The sequence below is a fragment of the Pituophis catenifer genome, unplaced genomic scaffold (genome assembly GCF_029215685.1).
Source record: "Pituophis catenifer annectens isolate HBS135680 unplaced genomic scaffold, rPitCat1.0.hap2 SCAF_2, whole genome shotgun sequence".
Lineage (NCBI taxonomy): Eukaryota > Metazoa > Chordata > Lepidosauria > Squamata > Colubridae > Pituophis > Pituophis catenifer.
In genome coordinates, this window is record NW_027256882.1 from 260,196,910 (window position 1) to 260,222,963 (window position 26,054).

Sequence of the window (26,054 nt, forward strand, 5' to 3'; positions counted from 1 at the left end):
CAAAGATTTTATATAGTACAATCTTCTTGTTCAGCAATTTCCTTTGGATAGCCATACATTTTAAAATTAAATAATTTTGAAAGTTTAAAATTTGTAAATCTTGACATTCTAAGCAAAAATTGGAGTTGTATTTTTGTAACCTGCATCTATTTTGCAACAAAATAGATATATGAGATTCCATTTGACAGGATGTGGTATTTGAAAACATCACAATTATGCAAAGTACAACCTTTTTGTTGGAGGGGTAGTTACCTCATGTTTTCTTGCTGGATCATGGATGTGGTAACAGAAGTTCTGGGATGAATATCATTCTTTTAAAATTGATTCTGATGTAGAAAGGGACCTAAATCTAAGTGTTTAGATCAGGGATGGGTTCTACTTATCTTTACTACCGGTTCGCAGCGGGAGCGCGGCTCTTCTGCGCATGCACAGAAGCTTCTGCACATGCGCAGATCACCCATTATGACATCGTGGGTGGGTGGAGCCTCCCACCGGTTTTACTATCGGTTGTATAGAACCAGACAGAACCGGGGGCAATCCACCACTGGTTTAGATACATGTTATTTTATTTGAAAATCTACCCATAATTTATTTTATAGGTAATGCATTTTGAGCATACAAGTGCAACCTTTCTCAGAAAAAGTTATTAGCTTTGTTTGGGAAAATATCATGAGGAAAGTAATTGTTAAAAGAGAATGTAAATACTATCGAAGAAAAGCAATATTCAACTAAAATATTTTCAGACTGATACTGAATTTTACTTTCTTGCTGAAAGACAGCCTTGTCTTTATATATATATATATATATAAATCAGGACACAGAGTTACAGGCTAACCAGCATATGTCAGCAGCAGCAAACATAGAAAAGCGACAGCTCCGACCTCGCAACACACCCATAGCTTCTAAACTAAACAAGAGCCTGAAGATGACAGGGTTGTGAGCCTGTCGAAACGTTGCTAGAAAAAACTTTTAAGGTACTGGTAGGATTTTAGCTAAGGTTTTAAAGGACCTTGCAGAGTGCTCTGTAAGGATTTTTGGAAGATTTTAAGCTAGGATTTTAACCAGAATTTTAAACATTTTAACTAACTTATTTAACATGACGCGGGAAAACAACTGAGATTTTAATTTTTTTGCATATACACACCTGCGAAAACTTCAGAAGACATATATATATATATATATATATATATATATATATATATATATATATATATATATATATATATATATATATATATATATTTGAATTGCCAACTAATCTTACCTCTTAAATTCAGATTGGAGGAGTGATTATAGCTGACTTTTTCTAAACAGCAATTTAAAATGTTGATTGGAATGGCAGGTGCAGAAAAATTATTCAGGGCATTAAACAGCATAGTTTTTAAATACAGCTCTTGGAAAATAGAAAATCCACAAAATTATCTTTTTATAAGTGAGGTGGGAAGTTCATATATCTTTCTACATTTCTATATTGTATATCACATTTTTTTACAGAAGAACCTTAGCACATTGTAGTGAATTTCTATTCTAGCTGTAACTTCAAAACAATCTCCTTTTAGCATATATTTTTTTATTAAAACTGTTAAACAAGAAGGTAAAAACTAACAAATACAGAGTAAGGAAGAAAAAAATAAAGCAAAAAATCCAAGAAAAGAAAAGTTGAAGAAACATAGAAAAGGAAAAAGATAATTTTCAAATAACATGCACTACAATGCAAGTCACTTTCCTTTGGTTTCTTTATAGTATTAAGTCATAACGAATCTTCTGAAATACTGAACTCTATATTTTCATAAAATAATGAATAAAACATATACTAGACAATCCATGATTTGTTGTGTCATCTTTTCAGACATATTTACTTACCTACCACTTGTCATCCTCACACATCCTCCATGATCCAAGTCATGCCACTCTCACATATCTATCTGCACCCCATGAAATCTTCCTAACCTGTACAGTGCCTCTCTCACATATCCTCACTCACTCCCTTGTGCACCCTCCCCAACATCTCTCACGCCCCCACATCCTTCCTGACCTGCACTGTCTCTCTTGTGCTCCTTCACACATACCAACCGATGCCACACCCTTACACACCTGATCCTTGCCTGTGCACTCTTCCACACCTGCTTACAAGCTGTGCATCCTCCCTGTTTCCTATGCGGAACCTCTCCTGCACTCCTAGACACACCCACGCTCCTTCTCCCACCCAGTAGCAATCACTCACCTGCCTGTCAGCCTGGAATTTCCAATTTCCTGCCATTTTCTCCATTTACCTTTCTTCTGGGAAGCTGGCAGGGAGCAAACCACATACTGCCTTAGCACATTGTGTACAAGCTTACAGTTTGTACGCAGGTGTGGAAGAGTGCAAGGGCAAGGATCAGGTGTGTAAGGGTGTGGCATCGGTTGGTATGTGTGAGTGCACTGAGTCTTTTCACATAAAATCTCATTCTGGTTATACAGTTGAAGTGACAACTGCTCCAATTTGGGTAACATACTTAAGAAAAGGTACAGAATGTTGTTAATGCTTCAGAATAGTTGTAAGATGTATTCTGTTTAGCGGATCAGAATGAATTAGTATGTGGTGTGATTTGTCGCAATCTTTTGCCTTTTATTTTCTATGTATGAGTAGGTGAATTTAGACAACACAGCAGTTATGTATAGTGCTTGGCCAAATATGGGCAATCATAAATAGTAATTGCATTCTATAATGGTTTATTATTATTCATTCAGTTTCTTTTGCAAACTGCTCCTACCACACTGCGTTTAAAATTCAACAGCAGCAAGTGTTTTGCAGTGATTATATTCTAACCATCACCACTAAATTAAGTATTAATCAAACCTCCGTGCATTTGAGGTTTGTATCCTGAGGCCGCAAACAGCTTTATATTATATTCTGTCATTTGCCAAATGTTAATCTTTGTTTTAGCAACTCATTTAAATGCTTGACATCTGTTTTTTCAAGATAATTGGTTCAGAGAAAGATACTTAGGACATTATTCCATTGCAAGGCAATGGAATGTGAAGCGGAAAGAAAAGATTTAAATACTGTAGGACAGCAACCTGAACCTATCTATAATCATTGGGATATATCAATCTCTTTAATTCATTATTTTTAATAAATGAATCACAGAAAGGATAGAGTAAGCGTGCTAACTAGAGAATTCTGGGAGTTGAAAGTTCACATATATTAAAAGCTGCCAAGTTTGAAAAGCATTGTACTACACCAAACTGGCTTACTTTTTCAGATGTCAGTGTCCTCCAGAAAATAATTTTCTGATTGCCAGTATTGTATCTTATCTCATTGGGTGGAAATGTTATGTAATTAATCCAATAATGGTTCTAAAGTTGTTGTCATTGTTTATTGTGGCTGTATGTATGCTGCAGTGTAAGAAGTATCTCTGAAATTCAGAAAGGTGCTACACTGAAATTAGAAAATAGATCTGTTGCTATGTGGTTCACCTGATTGTGTCTGCTTTGTGGGCAAAGCAGGTAATTAGTATTAATTGGAATGTGCAAGGCTTTGCATTCAAGGCCAAATTTATTTGCCAATCCTGGGCAAAATACAAAGTACACTAAATTATCTTGAACATGCTACATTACTTAGATCCAGATTATTTGAGAGAACAGAGTTTTCTGTATGCACTTTTATGCTTACTGAGAATTGCCATTGTAACAACTGGTGAACAAGTTTTCTCTGTTGCCATTCAAGCTGTTTGGAATGCATGCCCTGCAGAATCTCTGCATTTACTGGTTTTCTCTATTGCTATAATTCCTAATGACTCCTGGTGGTTTAGGACCTGAAGGACCTAAGATCTTTATGAGCTTTTTTAAAACCTTCAAAACACATATTTTTATATAGACTTTCAGCTGCTAATTTGAACAGTTAATTTCACCTATTTGTTTTTATTTGTCATTTTACCTTTTCCATTATAAATGGCTGAGACTATTCAACAATTGGCAGGCAGTATAGCAAGTTACATTAAGTATAAATAAATAAGATGCTTTGGAGCAAATGGAAGTTTGAAGGAAGCATCTTCTTAGAACTTTTAATAGAAGCTAGCTCTTTTCCTGGGACCACACAGCTACCCTCATATATTTTGAGGTGCCTTTTTTAGAATAGAAAAGTGCCACACAGTCCTGTTACTATTACGAGTATTAGTGTTAAAAGTTCCCAAGAGTATATATTCCAACATTTCAAATGCTCCTTAAAAGAATAATTCTCAATCCGTGGTCCAGGATTGAATACTGATATTGAATACTGTAAGCGGTCACTGATTTGGCCCAAAATTGATTGATTTAAACTGTCCATCGTGTATATTGGGCAGTTTACAAATAATAATAAAACAATAAAAAGCATAAAACAACACTCCAATGTGTTAGCAGGAATAGCCAGTTCTTCAAACCAAGGCTTTTCAGAAAGCTAGAAGGGTAAAGACTTGCCAGATTTCAGAAGAGGAGCTAGGGCTGCTAGTGATGGTATGGTTAACATTTAAAGGAAGGAACCTGTGTGCAGCCACCCTATTGGACTTGTTCCAGTGGCAGATACACTCAGGTTTCATAAACAACCTGCTACTGTGCCACTCAGAGCTTTAAAAGTGATATCAGAATCTTGAATTAAAAAGGTAAAGGTTCCCCTTGGACATATGTGCTAGTTGTTCCTGACTCCAAGGGGCGGTGCTCATCTCCGTTTCAAAGCCGAAGAGCCATCGCTGCCCGAAGATGTCTCCGTGGTTATGTGGCCGGCATGACTAAACACCAAAGGTGCACAGAACACTGTTACCTTCCCATCAAAGGTCAAAGGTGGGAAGGTTCTACTTGCAATTTTTACCTGCTTTCAAACTGCTAGGTTGGCAGAAGCTGGGACAAGTAACGTGAGCTCACCCGTTATGCGGCACCAGGGATTCGAACTGTTGAACAGCCGACCTTTCGATTAACAAGCTCAGCATCTTAGCCAATGAGCCACCATGTCCCTATCTGGAATTACACCTGGAAAAACTAGAAGCTTGTGTAGCATCTGTATAACATGGACAAACCATGCATTGCCCAAAACCGTCTGCATTGCTGCACTCTAGACCAGTTGCAATTTCCACATGGACTTCAAGGGAAACCGTCTGTCAAACATGTTTCAATGATTCAACCAAGAAATTACTAGGGTGTGAGTGACTGTGAGGAAGGCCTCTTGGCTAGTAATAGGAACTGTGCACAGGATAAAATCTGTGTGAATCTGCCCGCCTACCCATGGCTGCAAGCCTGGCAAGAGTCAGGTGATACCTCACTGGATCCAGGAGGATCAAAACCCAGAGCCACTACATTTTGCTAGGGTTAAATCAATACTGGTCCTTCCCCAGTCAAACCCTTATAATCTCCAGTCACTGGGCCAACACTGGGACACTGTTGCTTGATCAGCTGTACCTGAATATACAATTGGGTATCATCAACATTTTGATGATATTGCATCCATGCCACTGGATGAGCTTTCCCAACATCCTCATATAGATGTTAAAAGAGGAGGGGTGAAAGATCTGAGCCCTACCTAAGCCACTCCACATCACAGAGGCCTAGGGTTTGACCTATCTCCCACCACCCAAACCCGACAGAGTAAGGAAACTATAGTCAATGATATTGAATTACACTAATAGATCCAGGAAGATCATGACAGATGGACTACCACTGTCCTGAATCTGTCATCCACTAGCCTGGTTAATCTTGTCTCAATGCTGTAACCCAACCTGAACCCTGACTGAAAAGAGCCCACTTCATTCAGCCCACTACTCATTCAACAATCTTTCCTAAACAGAAATTGGAAACTGGTTAAAAGTTGTGTAATGACTTTGCCATTGCTCTGAGGGTTAGTAGTGGTGGATAGCTTTTACAATGGCTGTATTGAATGTGATGTATTGGTTGGATTTGCTAGTGTCTATGGTTATTGTAGTGTGTGTGTGTTTTAATGTTTTTATTGCATGTCTTATGTTTGCTTTAATCATTTGTTTTGATTTAAATGCTGGTTTTATTGCTAGGCTCCACCCAGAATCAGACTGACGTTGGATGGCTATACAAGTTGAATAAATAAATAAATGAGTTCCAGAAAGTACTGAGTGATGGCACAACAGCCCTGAAATTGTTTTCTTTCATTTATATTTAAAATTAGACATGATCTCTCTTCAACCATGTATTAAATATTTTTCTTCTGTCACACTAAACAATCATAGTTTGGTAACATTATTTGGTGTGTCTGTCTAGGAGCAACTTCCAACATTTCTCCAGGCCACTTGATGTGCACCTCTCCTTACAGCAGTGTTTCTCTTGCTGAATGGGGAATTCTGAGAGTAAAAGCACGCATATCTTAACATGGCTAAAGTTGAGAAAAACACAGTGCACCTCACATCTTATAATTCTGAAATGGGGGCTGCCTCCCTGAAGATGAAAATTCCTTTTCAACAAAACTTTTCTGTGTGTGTGCAGTGCATAGTTGCGCATTATGATTCCAGTGATAATTTACAAAGAAGTAAAGAAGATATAAACCCCATCTGAAACTTTAGATCACCCAAAAAGGTATATAGCACCAACTTCTCCGAAGTGGCTGTCCAGGAGCGCCTCTTCTTTCTTTGAGATCCCGCCTCCACGGAAACCAGGCAGGAAAACAAATTGCTTCCCCTTGGAAGGGCTCGCTATCTAGAATGGCTACAGTAAGAGGAAAACGCTGGACGAGCCTTAGTCCAATTATTTATCAACCGGGCTGCTGGTGCTTGTGGTTGAAACTGTCAGAGGGCAGCGAAACAATCCCTGGAAATAAATCTTCCTTGCGTTTAATCGGACTCTCCCGCCCTGAAGGACTCATCCGACCAACCTACGGGTTGCCCGCGGGCGAGTTTCAGGTGTTTGGGTCACACGGAGAGACAAAGGCGCTTCTCTTCGCATCTCAGCCTCTTGGGTGCCTCCGCGCCCCGCCCCCGAATTGGCCTGGAAGGAAGCGCTCGGCCAATGGAGCCGAGCGGGGCGAAGGCGCCTCTCCCCACCCTTTGCTCAGGTATGTAGGTATTGCGCATGCCCTCTCCGGGCTTGGGTGTGGCTGGCGCGCGATAGCCTGCCTGGGCTGCCGAAGGAGGCGATGCGCCTCTTAAAGAAGTGCGAAAGCGCAACAGGTGCTGGAGCTGCGTGAAGGCGAGGTAAGGGTTGGCTTTCAGCGGAGCTGGTGGTCAGGGCTGAGCAGCATTAGAGGCGCTCAGAGGAGAGCGCGTGAAGGGGAGCCCGGGAGGAATTCTTTCCCTAATTCTTTTTGCTCTGAATTGACTCTGATCTGAGATAAGTGTCCCTGTGCCTATCGCAGTGGCGCTAATTTTAGGGCTTGGAAAAGTATGTCGGTCCCACGGCCTCTGAGCTCTGAGCTCTCTGGATCAAACTAGTTCGTTCAGGCTTCTCCTAAAGTTGAGCAATAGTGGCTGGAGGAGTGGGGAGGGGGGAGAGCCGAAAGGAACGCAGGAAATGGGGGGTTGGGGGTGGAATGTGCCTTGGTTTTCCCTTTTATTTTTCTCCTCAAGTTTCAAGGGATATTTATTTATCTTTTGATAAGGATCCCTCGGGGATATTTATGCTAAGTGACAATATACTTTTGAAGTTGGAGGCTGCGTTTCAAACAAGCAAACTGCATTTTTTTACTTAGCTTGATACTGTGCTAAGCCTCAATCTGTCTACTTTTCCTCTGGAAAGAATTTCTGTTAAATATCCATTTATCAAGACTGACTGGGGTTCCGTATACCAGCTAGCTAGGCTCCTTAGTTGTAGCAAATATATAGCTGCATTTCGCAGGTGGCGGAGATGGTTTTTAAAAGTTGGCAAATATCTCTGTAGTTATTCTACTGCTCCCTGTTATTTATTTTCTTGTAAGAAAAAAACACCCCAAAACAGTGCGATATCATGACAAGTTACAAAAAAATTCCTACATGTTCCATAGCATTTTACGATTGAGAAGATAATGTCACATGAAAGTCTTGTCAGGAAACATCCAAAATTGTATGCTACCTTAACTTTTGTACTATACCTACTCTACATAAATTTCTTGATAGCAGTTTAAGCATTTTAATTAACATAGTACATACAAACTGATCCCATAGCCAGTTTTTAAAGTGCCACAGTTTTCTTCCACTGATACATTGGAAAGCATCTTCTAGTAATGTTAATGCCTATTTTTCTTTAGTATTAATTTGACTTGCAAGTGTGTCCAATTTAAATATATCTGGCAGGTACTTGGATCTTTCTGCTCTTTAATGAAGTCATTTTGTATTTTACATTGAGCTGGGTTTTCCAGTATATGGTTGCAAACATCTTTATCTTCTATCTATCACAGTGCGATAACCATATTGAATTCTACAGTATAGTGCAATATCGGATTTTCAATTTCAATTATATAGAATGTAAAGGATGTATGTTTGTATTTTTATTTTTATAGTTATAATGTACACTGAAGACATCATTTAATTTTGTTGTACCATGTGCAATGACAGTAAAGTAAATTAAACTAAACTAAGTTTGCTCTTAAAGAACCAAAGACAAATTTTCAAGAAATTTGCTAAAAAATGAAGTCTTTACTATTAGGCTGTGTTACCTATAACAATAACCCCAGCTTCTGCCAATGTTGCCATTTTGTCCATTAATGTGATTTCTTTAATAATCTTCCTTTAATTTACTCAGATATGTTTTAAATAAACATATTTATGGTATTAATACTTTGGTGTATTTATGTAATATAGCAATTTATATGTTACTATCATCCTAGTTCTGGTTCATAGTTGTAAAACATTCTGCACAGTATTGTTTTTTTACTACATTTTATTATTAAAAAAACAACAGGTGCTTTGAGAGCAAGAATATTTTTCAGTAGATTTGAACTATTTTTCTGTTCTTGAGGTTTAAAAAAGTGCACGCCTTGTCTATAGTGTGATATAAGTTTTTTCTGATTGTTACGTTTCTTGAAAGAGGTGAAAAATGGTTTCATTAATAAAAGGAGCATTATGAATGGAACTTCTTCTTTCCTGCGACCTCCTTATTTATAAAATATGTTCAGAATGCGAAACTGCAGTTTTTATCTAGACTAAAAAGACTACTTACTATAAAAACTTTGAGCAAGCGGAATTTATAATGCATATTTCAATGGAAGTCTACATATGTTTGAAATAAATATCAGAGAATGCAGAAGAATTAATCTCCAAATTATACCTCATTTCGGGAATTATCTCATTTAGTGACCATTACAATGGTGATGGAAAAGTAACCTTGCAACCTATCCTTGCATTTCTGGTACAACCTTGGCAAGTGCATAAAGCAAAGGAAGTAAGATCATGAGCATAGTTCAGTTTCACTTAGAGACCACTTTACTTATGAAGTGCTGAAATAATTGGTCTCAATTATGGTCACAGAGTGAGGAGTGCCTGCATTTCTGTTAGATTGCATAGTGAATCTAAATAGTCTGTGAATTACCAGGATAAATTATAAAATTAAAAATAGGTAACTGAAAATAGCTCTTTGCAATATAGAGAATTAATAATTTAACTCATCATTCCAGGTATTCTTGGCTAAAAGATTTGTGTTGCGCCCTGAGCGTAATCTTGAAAATTAGCATTTCACAAATTTATTAGCATTTTGTTTCAATTAAGTTATTAAATAACTTATTGGTATATTTTTCTTTATAGGTAAAAACGTCACAACCCAAAGTTCCACTATGTCACCAAGACCTTTTGAAAGTCCTCCACCCTATCGCCCAAATGAATTGTAAATATCTATTTCATTTACTATAGATAAGTAAAGTACACTATTAAAATATGGATTCTGGCAGTTTTTTCCATTGTTGATATAATTTCTTAATTCTTTATAATGACAAAGCTATTAAAAAGTATGTACAATGATTAGTGTATTATGACTAAAGCTAAGATACTCTGTAGCACCTGCTCATTTTGTTAAAAACTTTTATATATTTCCAAAATAGCTGAATATTTCACAGCAGACACACAAATGTTTGGGAGCTTTGAATCTCATGTAATACAAATTTGAGCTGAAAGGGAGGTAAAATGTACTTCCTCAGTGACAGAAATATCACAATAATTGGCCATAGCTTCATTTAACCAAGGTATTTATTTTAATGGAAGAAATATTCATTGCTGATCCAGACTGACAGCTCAATTTAATGAATATGTTAATAAAATATCTTTTCCGTCTCATTTTCTAATTTTCTTCCATATGTCTAAAAAGCACCATTTATGGAAATGACTTCCATCTCACCACATAATTCCCTACTTCATTAAATCTTTTGGTCAGACATTATCAGCTGAACACTACTTAATGATAAACATTTTTTGGAAGCAGCAAGAAATCTTATGGACTTTCTACATGCATTTGTAGATAGTATTTGATCATCGCAGATTATGCGTGTGAATATGTAGCATATATAAATATGTTCTGGAGAAATGTAAAGAAGTTAAACTTGATGTTTAATGTTATTTGCTTTGATAAAATAGTGTCTTAATAGTTTCTTTAATCTTTGTAGCGTACCTTCACACTATTTACCAAGCAACAATACATTTGGTGGTGAATTCCATTCTCAGCTTATGCACTCTCAACCAGCATATTCTTATTATCCGGAAGATGAAGTGCAACGTTTCTACAAGTGGTCCTCCCCACCAGGAATAATCAAGATCATGTCAATTCTCATACTAGTCATGTCTATTGGGGTCTTTGCTTGTGTTGCCTCTACTCTGGCTTGGGATATGGACATGTATGGAGGTGCACTAGGAACTGGTTTGGGGTATCCTGGCTATGGAGGTTTTGGAACCAACTATGGTGGATACATTGGCAGCAGTTTTGGAAGTTATGGTGGCTATAATAGTGGATATGGCCTTGGAGGAAATTATATTGATCCACGAGGAGCAAAAGGCTTTCTACTTGCAATGGCAGCTTTTTGCTTTATTGCTGGATTGATGGTTTTTGTGATTGGTGTTACAAAGACTAAGATTGCCAGGACAAGGAAATATTATCTCTTTGTGATAATAGCAAGCTCTATATTGCTCTTCTTGATGTTCATTGCTACAATTGTATATACACTAGCAGTCAACCCAACTGCACAGTCTTCTGGATCAGTGATCTACAATCAGATCTATATGTTGTGCAGCCAGTTTTACACACCCGCAACTACTGGACTCTACGTAAATCAATACTTATATCACTATTGTGTGGTGGAACCTCAGGAGGTATGTAAATAAATTAGTATCATCCCCAATGCAAAATATTAGTTGTATTGGAAGTAAAAATAGAATTAAAACTTAGTTTTATGCAGAAATAATTTCACTGGTCTGTCCAGGACACTGAATGTTAGCCACCCATTTTTATAATAGTATGATTTTTTTTATTCTTATTATAGGGAAAAAACAAAAAAAATGGAAATGTCTTGGTTCTCATTCCTTATAAACAGATTCTGACACAATGCTTGCTAGTTGTTTTGGGGGAATCTTGGTGTGCTCTGTAAGCTTGATTATTTTCTTGCAGACATTTCATGACCCAAACTAGATACATCATCAGTGCTCCAACATTTATTTTACCTACCTCGAAAGGATGGAAGGCTGAGTCAACCTTGAGCCTGGTGAGATTTGAACTTGCAGTAATTGCAGGCAGCTGGTGTTACTTAACAGCACTTTAATCTGCTGCGCCACCAAGGCTCTTAACATCAACATTGTTGATGTTTTGGCTAGAACACCCATAATACCTGCCATTAACTATGGGATTATTGAAATTCTAGTGCAGTTCATTAGAAGAATACTACCTCCATAGCTATCCAGTTTAGATAAGAATTAACCTACAAAATTATGAGGTGGAAACTAAAACTTATAAATCATATAAGTGCAGGATTCCAACAGTGGTTTGACTGTATTTGTATACCATTATATGCTTGTATCTTTACATTTTCAGTCCAACTCTATTTCCCCCAATTAAAATTCTACATATATAAAACCTTTTGCTAAATATATTGGCTGCAGTTGTATCTATCTGATTACACTAACTTATGCTATTTCCAAGGGAAATTCTGGAAATGGATAAGAATTTTAGATATATCTAATGCAATTTGTGCAAGCTTAATTCTTTGTAAGCAAACCAATATGAGTGTGGAATCTGGAATTTATCTGATCATTAAAAGGCTTTTTATAATTTTATTGAAAAAAGTGAACTTTATTACATATTTTGATTACTATATTCAAAATGTATGTATTTGACTAGAAAAATATACTGTAGATTAAACATGGAGAAGATTAGATTCTTTTTTCCAAAAGCAGTGTTCCATCAGACTGAGTTCAGTAAAATAAATATGAAAGACATATTTATTTACTGCATAAATATTATTGTTAAAATAGTGCATGCTATGTGCATTCATGTAAATAATAATGCTTATTTTTGTTTAAGAAGCTCTTCCCCAATTTGTTTAGTTTTCCCTATAAATCAAAATTTCCCAATAAAGTGGAAACAGCAGGTTGAATATATTTTTGAATCTTGCATTTTTCAGTTACCATATAATGATTCCATGTTGTTTATTTGTAATTTGAAAAAGACAGACATTCTATTTAAGATTATTTGTGGTTGTAAAAGCAGTAGACTAAACATACTAATCTGCTTTTTCCCCAGGCTATTGCCATTGTATTAGGTTTCCTGATTGCTGCAGCTTTGGCTATAATAATATTTTTCGCAGTAAAAACCCGAAGTAAAATAGGTTACTATGGCAAAATGAGTATACTCTGGGATAACACAAAAGGTTATGATGAAACTCCTAATGTAGAAGAATGGGTAAGTTAACTATTTAATATTTATTTGGGAGTGTTGCAGTGTTTGTGTTTGTTTTATAAATATGTGCCATGCTGAAATATGCTTTGCAGTAATGTGCAGGTGGTAAGCAGAAATAAGACAGAAATATTTTTTATCCCTACTGGAATTACATTATAGCCAATTGTGAATATTCATCAATATCCGTGTTTCTTAACCTCAACAAGTGTAAGAAATGTGAACTTCAAGTGCCAGATGAGTGGGGAATTCTGGGAGTTGGTCCAGACTGATCTACGTAATAGTTATTTCTCCAATAAATAGTTGCTGAATTGTTGGAAGGGGGAGGTTTATAGAGAAATAAATGAGAGTGAAAAGAGAAGAATGAATAAATATGTAAACAGCTGCAAAGATTGCTGCAGAAAAATATGGTGGTCTTTAGGATTTGTCATCAGCTGACACTTTGTGGGAGCATATGTGCTGGCTGCCTCCTTACTGATTTTAGTCCTTTTTATAATGGCTAAATCAAGGCTCTCTCCTTTCCTTCTCTGCCAATTATACCTTAATGCATCTCTGTTTTTCTCTGCTGGAAGGCAGTTGGGAATGTATCTACATCAATGGGTTTCTATGAGAGAAAAAATGAATTTTATATGAATGAACGAATGAATTTTTATTATGGCCTCTGGCCAATCAGGATAATATATGCAAATAAGCAATTGCTTTTATAAGTAGAATTTATATGTTATTTTATAGGCAATTCATTTTAATAAGTAGCTATTTAATTTATCTTGCATCTTGGCCTTGCTTCTATTTGAGAGGAGGAATGTAGGTTTGGGCAGATGTCAACCTATCTATACATCCATCCAGCTGCATGCAAATCTGGTCAAATTGGTTTCAATGGATTCCTGGGTGAAAAGAAGTTGAATCAATTCCACATGACACAAAGTTAAACAGACCATTTTTTACTATTTATGTACAGTTTATGAGCCCCAAATAAGAAAATAATGAATATGAGAGAACACTTTAGCCACTTCATTATTTTATTACCGTGTTTCCCCGAAAATAAGCCCTCCCCTGAAAATAAGCCCTCCACCGAAAATATTTAAAGACATGCACAGCCTGTCCCCGCCATTTCCTCTGGTTAGGGTTAGGGAGACAGAGCTGGAAATCAGGTAAGACGGCAAGAGGAGCCCCGTCTTGTTCCACACACTCCAAAATAATAAGTCCTCCCAGAAAATAAGACCAAGTGCTTATTTCAGGGTTCAAAAAAATATAAGACAGGGTCTTATTTTCAGGGAAACACAGTAAAAAGGTAACAGTTATAGAGAATGCTGCTTATTTGGTTGTTTCATATGGGAAGCCACATTTGCAGTTTAAAACATACTGAATTGGTGTGTGAGGGATATCAGTAATCCACCTATTAAGTTTTTAAAGGGAAAAAAAACTTCAAGGGGCACAAAGTGCTAGGAGTGCCCCTCACCCTAACTGAAGGTGTTGACCACAGGTTAGAGGGTGAGGGGCATTCCTGGCACTTTGTGCTGCAACCAATAAAATGATGAGGTTAGCCTTGAACAACTCAAGTACACCAGCCAAATAGACTACAGCAATTGAAGCAACATTGGCAGGAAAATGTGCCTGGACGTTGTGTTCATGATACCCTGGACAGTCTGATCCATTCCAACAGACTAACAGATTAACAGAGTTGGGAGGGACCTTGTAGATCATCTAGTCTAACCCCCTGCCCAAGCAAGAGATCCTACACCAGAGGTGTCAAATTCAAGGGCCAGGGGCTGGATCTGACCTGCGGGGTACTTAGATCTGGCCTACGGGGTTGCCCTGGAAACAGTGAAGGATTGGCCCACAGTCCTTCTGCCAGCAAAAATGGGCCCCTGAGCTCCATTTTCAGCTGCCACAGGCCCCTTCAACTCTCTGGCAGTGAGAACGGAGCTCGGGAAGGCTGCATGCCTCTCTCCCGAGCTCCATTTTCACTGGCAGATCATTGCAGGAGGCCGTGGCAGCCGAAAACGGAGTTCGGGAGCCCATTTCTGCTGGCAGACCGTTTGGGCCACCATAGGCTCCCCCAATAGGAGTGATGTCAAGCTGGCCATGCCAACCTTGGCCCCTCCACCCCAGCCTCCCATGGTCAAATACAAGCCTGATGCGACCCTCAATGAAATCGAGTTTGACACCCCTGCTCTACACCATGTCTGACAGATGGCAGTCCAGTCTCTTCTTGAAAACTTCCTGTGATGAAGCTCCCACTTCTGAAGGTGAGCTGTTCCATTGGTTGATTGCTCTCACTGTCAGAACATTTCTCTTATTTCCACATTGAATCTCTTCTTGTTCAGTTTCCATCCATTATTGCTTGTCTGGCCTTTAAGTGCTTTGGAAAATAGTTTGACCCCCTCCTCTCTGTGGCAGCCCTGCTATCCAAAACTGATTATTGGCCTAAATGAGGCAAGGTGCCACTGTAGACAAGCTCTTAGGTAAATCCAGTTTTTCTTCTACCCCCATGTTATTTCCTGTGTCACTGGCTGTCTCACAACCTCAAAGCATAAGAGGCTTCCCTCCCTGGACTTAAAAGGTTGGCATTACAACTTTTTCATCTAAAAACAAATAGGCATTATAGATTGAAATCAATTTTTATAGTGTTAGAAATAATGAGGTAATTTACTTTCTTAATTGTCCAATATGTAGAGGACTTGGAAACTAAAAATAGTAGCATAAATCTTGTATATAAATTGCCTGTTTGTGTTTGTACTGTGCATCCCAGCCCCTTTTGACTTAACTGCAACATTGCTTTTGCATTGACCTTTATCAAGAAGCTTATTGTAAAGAGAATGATTACTTCATCTAGGGCTTTAAATGAGACAAAGTGAATGTTTCGGTGAGACAGTTTCAGGGCGTGTTCTTTATTAGCTAATGAACTTGTTTACTCATGTTTCACCTGATAGAGGAGAGAGTAAAACCGAACAGCAAATCAAATCCTAGTGAATAACTTGTAACTGTGGTTTTTGTATTTATCACAGAACAGTAATTTGTATTTGTGCATAAGTGTAGACTCTTGATTAGTTCCTCGTCTCATATTATGATTTTAGTCTTGGTAGTAGTTTTCTTTCAATTCTGTTGACACTTGTTCTTGTTGTTTTGCTTTTTGCTTTGCAAAATAAATAGGGAAGAAAACCACATTCTGATGACTAACTTTTACTTAAGGTTTATGTGTTTGTCATGGACCAATCTTTCGTGGAAATCATAGCAAAGGCTATGTAAAGAAATGTTTTGGAGAAAATCTGTCCGCACAGGAGGCTTGTTGGAGGGTGGGAGGAGCACTACTGCTTCTTTGCACTTGTGTTGTCATTTTTTTTTCTCTGTTTCTTGGAGGATTTTGAAATGTACATAACAACTTACTCAGAATTACTCAGTATGCGGAGCCATTTATAGCACATTAATCCATTTCTCTTAGATTATAATTGCTAACCAAAATTGCCTGAGGATTAAGCAGAAGACCGCAAGATTGATGTTGTCTTCTTTGTGTCCACTAAATGTCCTTGGTTACAGAGACTAAATACAGTTATTGTAACTGACCAAAACATTAAATGGCTTCAGCAGTGCTGAGTGTGTTGAGCTGTAAAACCTGGGGAGGTGAGCTGTCACAGAATTTGCAGTAGAGATAGTCAAATCATATATAGTGCTTTATGTGCATCTGCACAAAAGTCATTTCCCACAGTTTGGAGCTGACTATGCCCTTACTGCATTTGAGCCCAAAAGCAATTGAGGCAGAGCCATGATTGCCAGGTCAATCTGAGTCTGAAGCTGCTGGAAGTTGCTTCTGAAATGTCCCAAATCATTCTGGGCCCCTTAAGCAGGCTGAGTTTTTTGGACATAGTAATTTCTCTATAGTCATGATAGCGAACCTATGGCACGCGTGCCGCAGGTAGCACACAGAACCCTCTCTGTGGGCATGCACGCCATCGCCAGCAGCTCTTTGGATTTCTGGCACAGCTGGTGTTTGCGCATGCCAGAGTGCCGGAAACCGGGAGACCAGGTGGCTGGTGCACAGGACTCTGGCTTGCATGAAGACCAGCTGGAATGTGTGTGCCGGAAACCTGAAGACTAGGTGGCCGGTGCGCACATGCACAATGGCCACCTGGTCTTCCAGTTTCCAGCATTCCAGGGTGCACGTATTCCAGTTTGGGCACTCGGTGCCGTCACTGCTCTATAGCATTTTCAAAGCAGAATGGAGTATCATTAAAAAAAACCTCTCATTGAGAGGTGTCAAGCACTGTTACTTGCCTTAGTTCAAATAAGAATGAGTAGTTTTCACTTGGAAAGGGAAAAAAGTTTCTTTGAGGATAAGAGCAAGCAGAATATGCTTCTATTTTTTTCCTTGCATTCAGTAATGGTAATGCCTTAGTTCAGTGATGGCTAACCTTTTTGCCGTTGTGTGCCAAAAGGGGAGGAGCACAAGGCGGCACACGCAGGCATGCCCACATCCATAATTTAATGCGTCCTGCGCATGAGCACGCAACCCCCGTGCTTCCCCCACTTTTGGCACATGATGGCCCGGTGGGCCCGGTAGGCCTGTTTTTCACCTTCCCCAAGCTCCAGAGGCTTTCTTAGATGAGCCTTGGTGATGCAGTGGACTAAAGTGCTGTTAAGTGCTAGCACTTAGCTGCCAGCTGCCTGAAATTAGTGCAAGTTCGAATCTCACCAGACTCAAGGTTGATTCAGCCTTCCATCCTTTCGAGGTAGGTAAATTGAGGACCCGGATTATGGGGGCAATAAGCCAACTTTGTATAGAACAACACCGCTTAGGGGGGCTGAAAGCCCTAATAAGCAGGTATATACAAAAAAGTATGCAGGCTATTGCTATAATGCATTGTAAGCCGCCCTGAGTGTATGGAGAAGGGTGGCATATAAATTGGACTAATAAAATAAATAAATAAAAACGGCCTTCCCCACCCACTCAGAGGCCCTCCGGAGGCAGGAAACGGCCACTTTCTTAACTTCCGGTGGGACCAGAAGTCCCGTTTTTCTTTCTCCCCAGACTCCAGAGGCTTTCTAGGAGCCTGGGGAGGGCAAAAATGGCCTTTCAACGGGTCTGGAAGGCCTGAAAATTAGCTGGCCAAGTGCACACTTGCGTGCTGGAGCTGAGCTAGGGCAATGCTCACGTGACCACCGATATGGCTCTGTGTGCCATCTGTGGCACGCGTGCCATAGGTTCGCCATCATGGCCTTAGTTTTTCTAATGCATTCCCTTGGTGTTGAAAAATACCATACGAAAGTGAGACTGTTATGTTTGTTTGGATTTAGTCCACAGAGATCTAATATTGTGCCTATATCAGTGATGGCTAACCTTTTTGCCATCGTGTGCCAAAAGCGTGGAGGGTTACGCATGCATATGCCCACACCCATAATTCAATGCCCCTGTGCCCTGCCCCCCCACACATGCGCGTCCCACACTCCCCTCGCTTTTGGCACGTGATGGCAAAGAGGTTACCGGTGGGCCTGGTAGGCCTGTTTTTCACCCTCCCCAGGCTCCAGAGGGTTTCTTGGAGCCTGGGGAGGGTGAAACGGTCTTCCACACACTCCCGGAGGCCCTCTAGAGGCCCCTACACTGGGCCCAGAAGGCCTGAAAATCAGCTGGCCGGTGCACACATGCATGCTGCAGCTGAGCTAGGGCAACACTTGCGTGCCCACAGATATGGCTCCGCGTGCCACCTGTGGCACCCGTGCCATAGGTTCACCATCACGGGCCTACATCCGCCTGGTCCCAAAACAAAGCTCTGTGACCTAGTGTTATTTCTTAGATAATGTTCTGTCTTCAACTAATGCCAGAATTAGTGAATCACTATAATGCTAAATTATACAGGGCCATTGTGATGTTGTATGTAAGGCGTGTCCAATTTGTGGCCTATGGGCCGCATGCGGTTCTGGACAGCTAGTAATCTGGCCCCATAAGATCACGCACGGACGTGCACACACACACACACACACACACACACACACACACACACTCTTGTTATTTATATACATTAAGTATATTATATATTTTATGCACAGCCTGAAACAATTCCTGTTTACTCATTGTGGCCCAGGCAAATCATAAGGCTGGACACACCTGAAGATTAGATTAAACCAGGGAGATCTAGATTGAAATTCAGTCTCAAGCATGCACCTATGCAGGCTGTCAGATCAATGTATCTTACAAGGATGTCATTGTTGAATTACCATATATACCATCTTTGAGTTCCAGGGGGGATGGGCAGGATTTAAATGTAAAAATAGTAGTCTAGAAATAAATTTAGCATGTAGATTTAGTCTAATACTACTTATTGATTTAGTAGTCTAGCATTTTAAGAAAAAATCTATCATTAAATTGAGATATTTTGCTTATTGTACTAATTCTTCTTAAACACCACAGTTTATTAATACTTCCTGGTTTGTGACCACCTATAGTTGGTGATTGCATATTTAACAGAAAAATATCATTTACCATGTGACAGGATATGTTATTAGGAGCTCTGAGTGGGTGTCTATTCAAGGATTCTCAGATTGCTAAACCATCGCTTAGTTCATACTATATATGAATGGGCCTTATGTTATTTGGGAACAATAAGAAACATCCACATGATTCAGTGTTCCATAAACACCTCCCAAACAATTTAGCTAGAATTCTTTCATATATGACAGATAAACCCAGCATAAATTTACACCTGAGCATGTAGATAGATCTACCAAGAATAGTTATATGATACTGTGTTCACATTCAGATTTTATATTTTTAAAGTCTAAGTGTTAAAATGTAATCTGCCACATTCTTTCTTTATATGTATATTCTTCCTTTACTCTTTTAAAAACATTGTATACCATTTGTATGACTACTCCGAAAAAAATGACTTTTTCATAATTTGGGCTATTTGCTTATAGTATCAATACTCCCACCACAAAGATCAACAACAAAAACAATAAAACACTTATGTATTCTGGTTTTATTCAGTGCAGAATGCTGGGAACATGGGAAAGACTCATTGCTAGAGAATCCTTTACAATAAAGTAGTTTTCCCCAGCACTATATGTTAAGTTTTTCTTTGAGTAATTTCATTTTCACAGAGTAAAAAAGATAAACCTATGTAGTATGAGTTTTCTTCCTCTCACCCCAGGTGAGTGCACTTACCTTGTTATATATTGTTTAACCATAGTTTATTGAAACATTGTGAGCTGCTTCACATATAATGTAATCCATAAAGTACAATTTGCAGATCAGATAGCTCATTTTATATATCACACTAACCCAGAATCAAACCAAGCCTGGTATGCTTTAGCAAAATACAAGTCCTCACCAGAACTGGCTGCTTCTATTGCTGTGCTCTGGAAATCTGAAGTGCTACCCTGTGTATGTGAAACTTGTAAGCTATTAGCAAGTCCTTTTCAATTTAAATTTGTCCCAATTCTTTTTGAGATGGTAATGTCACGAAACAATTCAGAGAAGACTGTCAAACACTTAAAAATACCTTCTCCCTTTTCTTTGGAAAAAATATTTTTACAAAGCATCATAAAAAGCTTGAAAAACCAGTTGTGCTATCTTTTTTGTTTTCCCTTTCTGTTAGAGGAAATCCTAAAGTGAACCTAGACTGATACCAGTTTGAGAGTTAAGTCTATAAACACTGAATATTAGCTGCAGTTTGAAAATATGCTTTTGTGCTATGTGGTTATGCTTATAACATATACTAGCTTATAAAATACAGTAGGCTAAAGCCATATCCTTAGTGGTATCTTAGGTCCATGTACATATTAAGCAGCTATTGAATAATCTTAACCTAAGTACTGTTGTCAGCAAGAAATATTTTGCCCTGTTTATAATGTGAGAACACAGTTGAAACATCAGTTACCTACCTCGAGAGATACTTGATCTTCTAAAGCAACTAGAGAAAGAAATTACTACAATAGTTTTTAACTTACAACCACAAACTGAGCCCAAAGTTTGTACGGCTAAGCAAGACAGTTGTTAAGCAATTTTTTTCCCATTTTACTTTCTTGCCACAGTTGTTAAGTGAATCACTGCAGTTGTTAAGTTAGTAGCTTGGTTGTTAAATGAATCTGGCTTCCACATTGGCTTTGATTGTCAGATGGTCGTAAAAGGTGATCACATGACCCAGAGACACAGTAACTCATAAATACATGCCAGTTTCCAAACATCTGAATTTTGATTATGTGACCATTGGGGTAGTGCAGTGGTCGTAAGTGTGAAAAATGGTCATAAGTCACTTTTTTCAGTATCCTTGTAATTCTGAATGGTCACTGAATGAATGGTTGTAAGTTGAGGACTACCTGTATCAATAAACAGACATCTGGCAATATGTTTTTGTTGAAAACATTTGGCACAGCACAGTGCACAAAAACCCTAAACCACTATGATTTGTATAGTGTATTAATCATGTATTTGGAACCTGTTTTTTTGAACTTCGGCAATTGTGATTTATTCAATAATTATTAAACAATGGTTTATATGATAGATGAATTGTAGCTCTCTCTTCATGGAGAATATATTTTGTCTTTAGAGTTTTGTGATAAATTGTTTTATAGAATATTAAGACACAAAAAACAGCAAGGCTTCAGGATTGTTGCCTTTTTGTAATTAAACATTTGAATAAAAAATATAAACTAGAAAAACAAAGGAATATTTCACTCTAAAAAGCCCTAAAAATCACTATTAAGCTTCAAGCTTACTTATTAGGAACCATAGTCAAAAGATTGTAAATCACTCTTAATAATGAATTAAATGAATGCCAGCATCTAATTTCCCATAAATCTCTTTTCTATATATTAAATTCTATACGTTAGAAAAACAAATTTGTGGAGTGGTATATCTACAAAGTGGAGAGTTGATTTCTGACAGAAAGCCACTTGAAGAGACTAGAAGCATTTGAAATGTGGATTTACAGGCAGCTGTTATGTATAAGTCGAGTTGACAAAATCAGTAATGAGGTGATAAGTCACCTGGGAAAGCCAAGGGAAATAATCAAAACCATAAAAAAGTTTTGGACATGTGATGCGACCCCCAGAAAAATATAGCATACTTCACTTAATCCTCCAAGGAAAGATTGAAGGCAAATGAGGTCCATGGAAGAAAGAATATCATGGCTTCAAAATCTAAGGGACTGGTTTGGACAAAATTCAACAGCACTTTTTCGTGTGGCTGTTAATAAAAAAAGGATTGCCAACATGATCGCCAATATCCGATGACGGATATGGCACAAACAAGAAGAAGAAGAAGAATATATACGAAACAAATTATAATCCGGGTTTAATTTCTGATTACAGTAGAATAAAATTCAGATTTACTTTGAAGACACAAAGTTATTTTGAAGATTGAAGATTCCTCCACAGCTTGTTACCATTTTTCCAAGGACGCAATAATTTTCAGCATGAAGCTCAACAGTCTTACAGCAGTTAACATATACAAATCTACCTCAGTATACAGTGGTGCTTAAAAGTTTATGAATTCTTTTGAATTTTTAATATTTTTGCATAAGGATGATCTAAGATGAGTTCTATCACTCACTACTAAACTAGTTAAAGACTACTAAAACTAGTTAAAGAGATCCCAATTAAGCAAACGTGTCAAAATCATTACACTTATTCACTGATTCTAGAGGGAAATGGTCCAAAGCTACATAATTGTGTGTGGCAACAGTAGATGAACTTTTGCTTTCAGTACTGGTTTGCCCAATCGCCCCCTCTCCCGCTGCCCCGTCCCGGGCAGCAATAACTGCAACTAAATGTTTCTGATAACTTATTGGCCTTGTACATCAGCTTGGAGGCATTTTAGCCTTTACAGAACAGCTCCCAACTCAGGGATGTTGATAGGCTCCCTAAGGAACTCAGGTCCTTCCACAACATTTCTATAGGTTTAAGGTCAGGACATTGGTCTTGGCCATTCCAAAACATTAACTTTCTTCTGCTTGAACCATTCTTTGGCCATACAACGTATGTGTTTTGGGTTGTATGACACACTTTCTTGAACTTCAGTTCATGAATAGATACACTGACATTCTTCTACAGAAGTTGCCGGTACAATGTTTTTAACTCATTTATTTAATTGGGTTCTCTTTATCTAGTTTTAAGATAAGTGATGGGAATAGATTGTTCTTAGGCCATATTTATGCAAAAATATTGAACATTCAAAAGGATTCACAAATATTTAAGCACTGCTGTACCTTGAAGGAATATATGGATTGCGGTCTTTTGGATTCCTTGAAGGAATATATGGATTGCTTCAGCCACATGGTCGTCTTAGCATGAAGTTATAGCACATTATTTATCTGACCATATCTATTTCTGTGACATCTTGCCATGCAATTAGCATTGCTAATCATTCTTGTTAACAAATTATAATATTTTGGGCAGAGCATTCCTGAATATATAAATGTGTCACTCTTAACGTTTGTCTGGAAATTCTTTTCGAGTATGACTTATTGATCTGTCAGTCTGTCCAGTCCCCATAAATACTGGAGTTGGGCTTGTAGGTGGATCTTTTAAGTGAAAGGAAAATGTCCTTAAGTTTTATCCAAGTGCTTCTGTAATTTGTTTCTTGTTCAAAGATTTGTATGAACCCAGAGATTGGGTAACCAATTCACTGTGTAAATTAATCATGTGTATGTACCTCATACTGATACACATAGTTCCTATGATTGTGCAAAGGTAGAAAATCTGTTCTCCAGACATTAATGAATCATAGTGCCAAGCCACCCTAAACAGTATGATCAATGGTGAGGACTGAGTTTTACTTCAGCAATTATTTGAGTGTGTCACTGAACCTCAATCTTTCAGTAGTAATCCTTGCATGCAGCTGCTCACACTAAGAACAGAAGTTTTACTAGAAAGTTTTCTTTCTATCAGGTAAAAAAGGAGCAAAAACAGACATTTAGTCTTATTCTTTACCACATAACAGCATGTGAAGCAACAACATCTCAATTAAACCAGTGTAAACAATTATCATGCTAGGGTAAGAAAGCAGCAATCCAACAAAAGCTCAGTCCTCCAGGACACATATGCTAATTAAAAGCATTGTTTAGTGTCATTTTAAAGCTATAGCAGCCTCGGGGGGGGGGGAAGTGATTTACAATCACTTGTTTTTATTTGCACTTACAACTATTGTATCACCCTTGTAGTCACAGGATCACAATTTGGGCACTTGATAGCCAGCTTGTATGTACGACCAGTTCAGTGACTAGTCAAATGATCATGATTTATGATCCTTTTGAACAATTTCTGGCAAAAAAAAATTGCCCTTGGAGGAAGCTGGATTCACTTAATGACCGGCAAAAGAATTGTTGTAAAATTGAGTCTGACTCAATTTAGGAGTCCAACAATTTACAGCAGAAATTGTGGTCACAATTGTGATCATAAGTCAAGAATTAGTACATGCTTTTTTCTAACTGAAGCCCATATGAAAATTCCTAAGATCACATCAGTAAGTGCTGGTTCTCCTAGAATAGGGTCCCCAACCCCCGGGCTGCGGCCCGCTACCAAGCTGTGGCCTGTGCAAGCGGCAGGCAAGTGCACACGTTTGCAGCTTCACTTGCATGAGTGGCAGGTACTCGCGGTCACGCGTGCCTGCCACTCATGCAGAACTACTGCCTCCCCCCCCCCTTGCTGGGCCACCAGTCGGAAAGTTTTTTTTTTTTTTTAATTTGATTTATATGCCGCCCTTCTCCGGAGACTCAGGGCGGCTTACAATGCATTAAGCAATAGCCTTCATACTTTTGTATATTTATACAAAGTCAGCTTATTGCCCCTATAAACTGGGTCCTCAAAGTTTGGGGACTGTTGTCCTAGAACAGGGGTGTCAAACTCAATTTCATTTAGGGCTGCATCAGGGTTGTGTTTAATCTCGGGGACCTGGAGTGGGCATGGCCAGCTCGACGTCACTCCTTTCAGGGGCGCCTGTGGTGGCCCGAGCGCTCTGCCAGCGAAAACAGGCTCCCGAGCTCCGTTTTAACTGGCAGAGGGTTGCAGGAGGCCATGGCAGCTGAAAACGGAGCTTGGGAGTCCATTTTTGATGGCAGAAGCATTGCGGGCTGGTCCTTCGCTGTTTCCAGGGCAACCCACAAGGCCAGATATAAGTACCCCACAGGCCGGATCCGGCCCCCGGGCCTTGTGTTTGACACCCCTGCCTAGAAGAAATGGTGATGATGAATGAAGGGAAAACCCATCAAGTTTGTCACATCACCTCATCAGATGGAAAGTAGAAGTAGACAAGGAGGTTATAGACATGGCAGTCCAGTGTTCTCCTGTGGCTAATATTCAGAGCTGTGCTACTTCTGATTCTAGAGATAGTAGGTATAGCCAATATGACTGAAGCCATTGTTGATCTTATTCTCCATGAATGTTGAAACTCCATTGGTGGCCAATCCCATCTAGAGTCCCATAAAACTGAAATGGGTGGCTATATTAAACAAACATTCTTGTGTTTATTTCTTCTCCTAAATTGCAGTGATTCCTGTTTATTCCTGTTGTGCCAAAGAAAACTTAGGCCACTATGCTCCAAATGAAATTTTTCACTATCACTGGAACCCCATATCTTTGTTAGTGGTGTGCTTCTATTGCAGAAGCTAATACCGTCTCTGCATTCCAATAAGTTATTTTTGTTTGTTTGTTTCCTGATAGTGTTATGTAATATTTAAACATACGAAATCTAACCAATTAAAACCTGAAGTACTAGATTAATAGTATCCCTTTCAATGTCAAACATTTATCTCGTGTGTGCTTTTCCAGGTTAAGAATGTAAGTCCAGAGCCAGTGGCAGTTTCCCCGGGGCCTGACTATCCAGATCGAGTTGCCAGTTCTACAGGATACTCCGTTTCTGATGCTCCTGCACCTCAGATTCGCAAGGACAACTACACAGCTAGTCCGTGAGTAATCCTTCCCATTTTTCTGCTTGCTTGTTTGAATGAATAAACTGTTCCAACTCCTACCCTCAAAGCGACGCTATAGAGCAGTGCACACCAGAACAACTAGACACAAGAACAGTTTTTTCCCGAATGCCATCACTCTGCTAAACAAATAATTCCCTCAACACTGTCAAACTAGTTACTAAGTCTGCATTACTATTAATCTTCTCATTGTTCCTATCACCCATTTCCTCCCACTTATGACTGTATGACTGTAACCTTGTTGCTGGTATCCTTAAGATTTATATTGACTGTTTCCCTATGACTATAATTAAGTGCTGTACCTTATGATTCTTGATGAATGTA

General features: G+C 38.7%; 1 protein-coding gene across 1 annotated transcript in view; it reads left to right on the plus strand.

Annotated features, from left to right (window-relative positions):
* The first annotated feature begins 6,956 nt into the window (after positions 1-6,956).
* Positions 6,957-26,054, plus strand: part of OCLN (occludin) — a 33,078-nt gene continuing 13,980 nt past the window's right edge. The window contains exons 1-5 of the mRNA XM_070935805.1: positions 6,957-7,027; positions 9,687-9,765; positions 10,538-11,237; positions 12,661-12,819; positions 25,573-25,709. Of these exons, the coding sequence (XP_070791906.1) occupies positions 6,982-7,027; positions 9,687-9,765; positions 10,538-11,237; positions 12,661-12,819; positions 25,573-25,709 (1,121 nt within the window). The 5' untranslated portion in view covers positions 6,957-6,981. The remainder of the gene's footprint in view (positions 7,028-9,686; positions 9,766-10,537; positions 11,238-12,660; positions 12,820-25,572; positions 25,710-26,054) is intronic.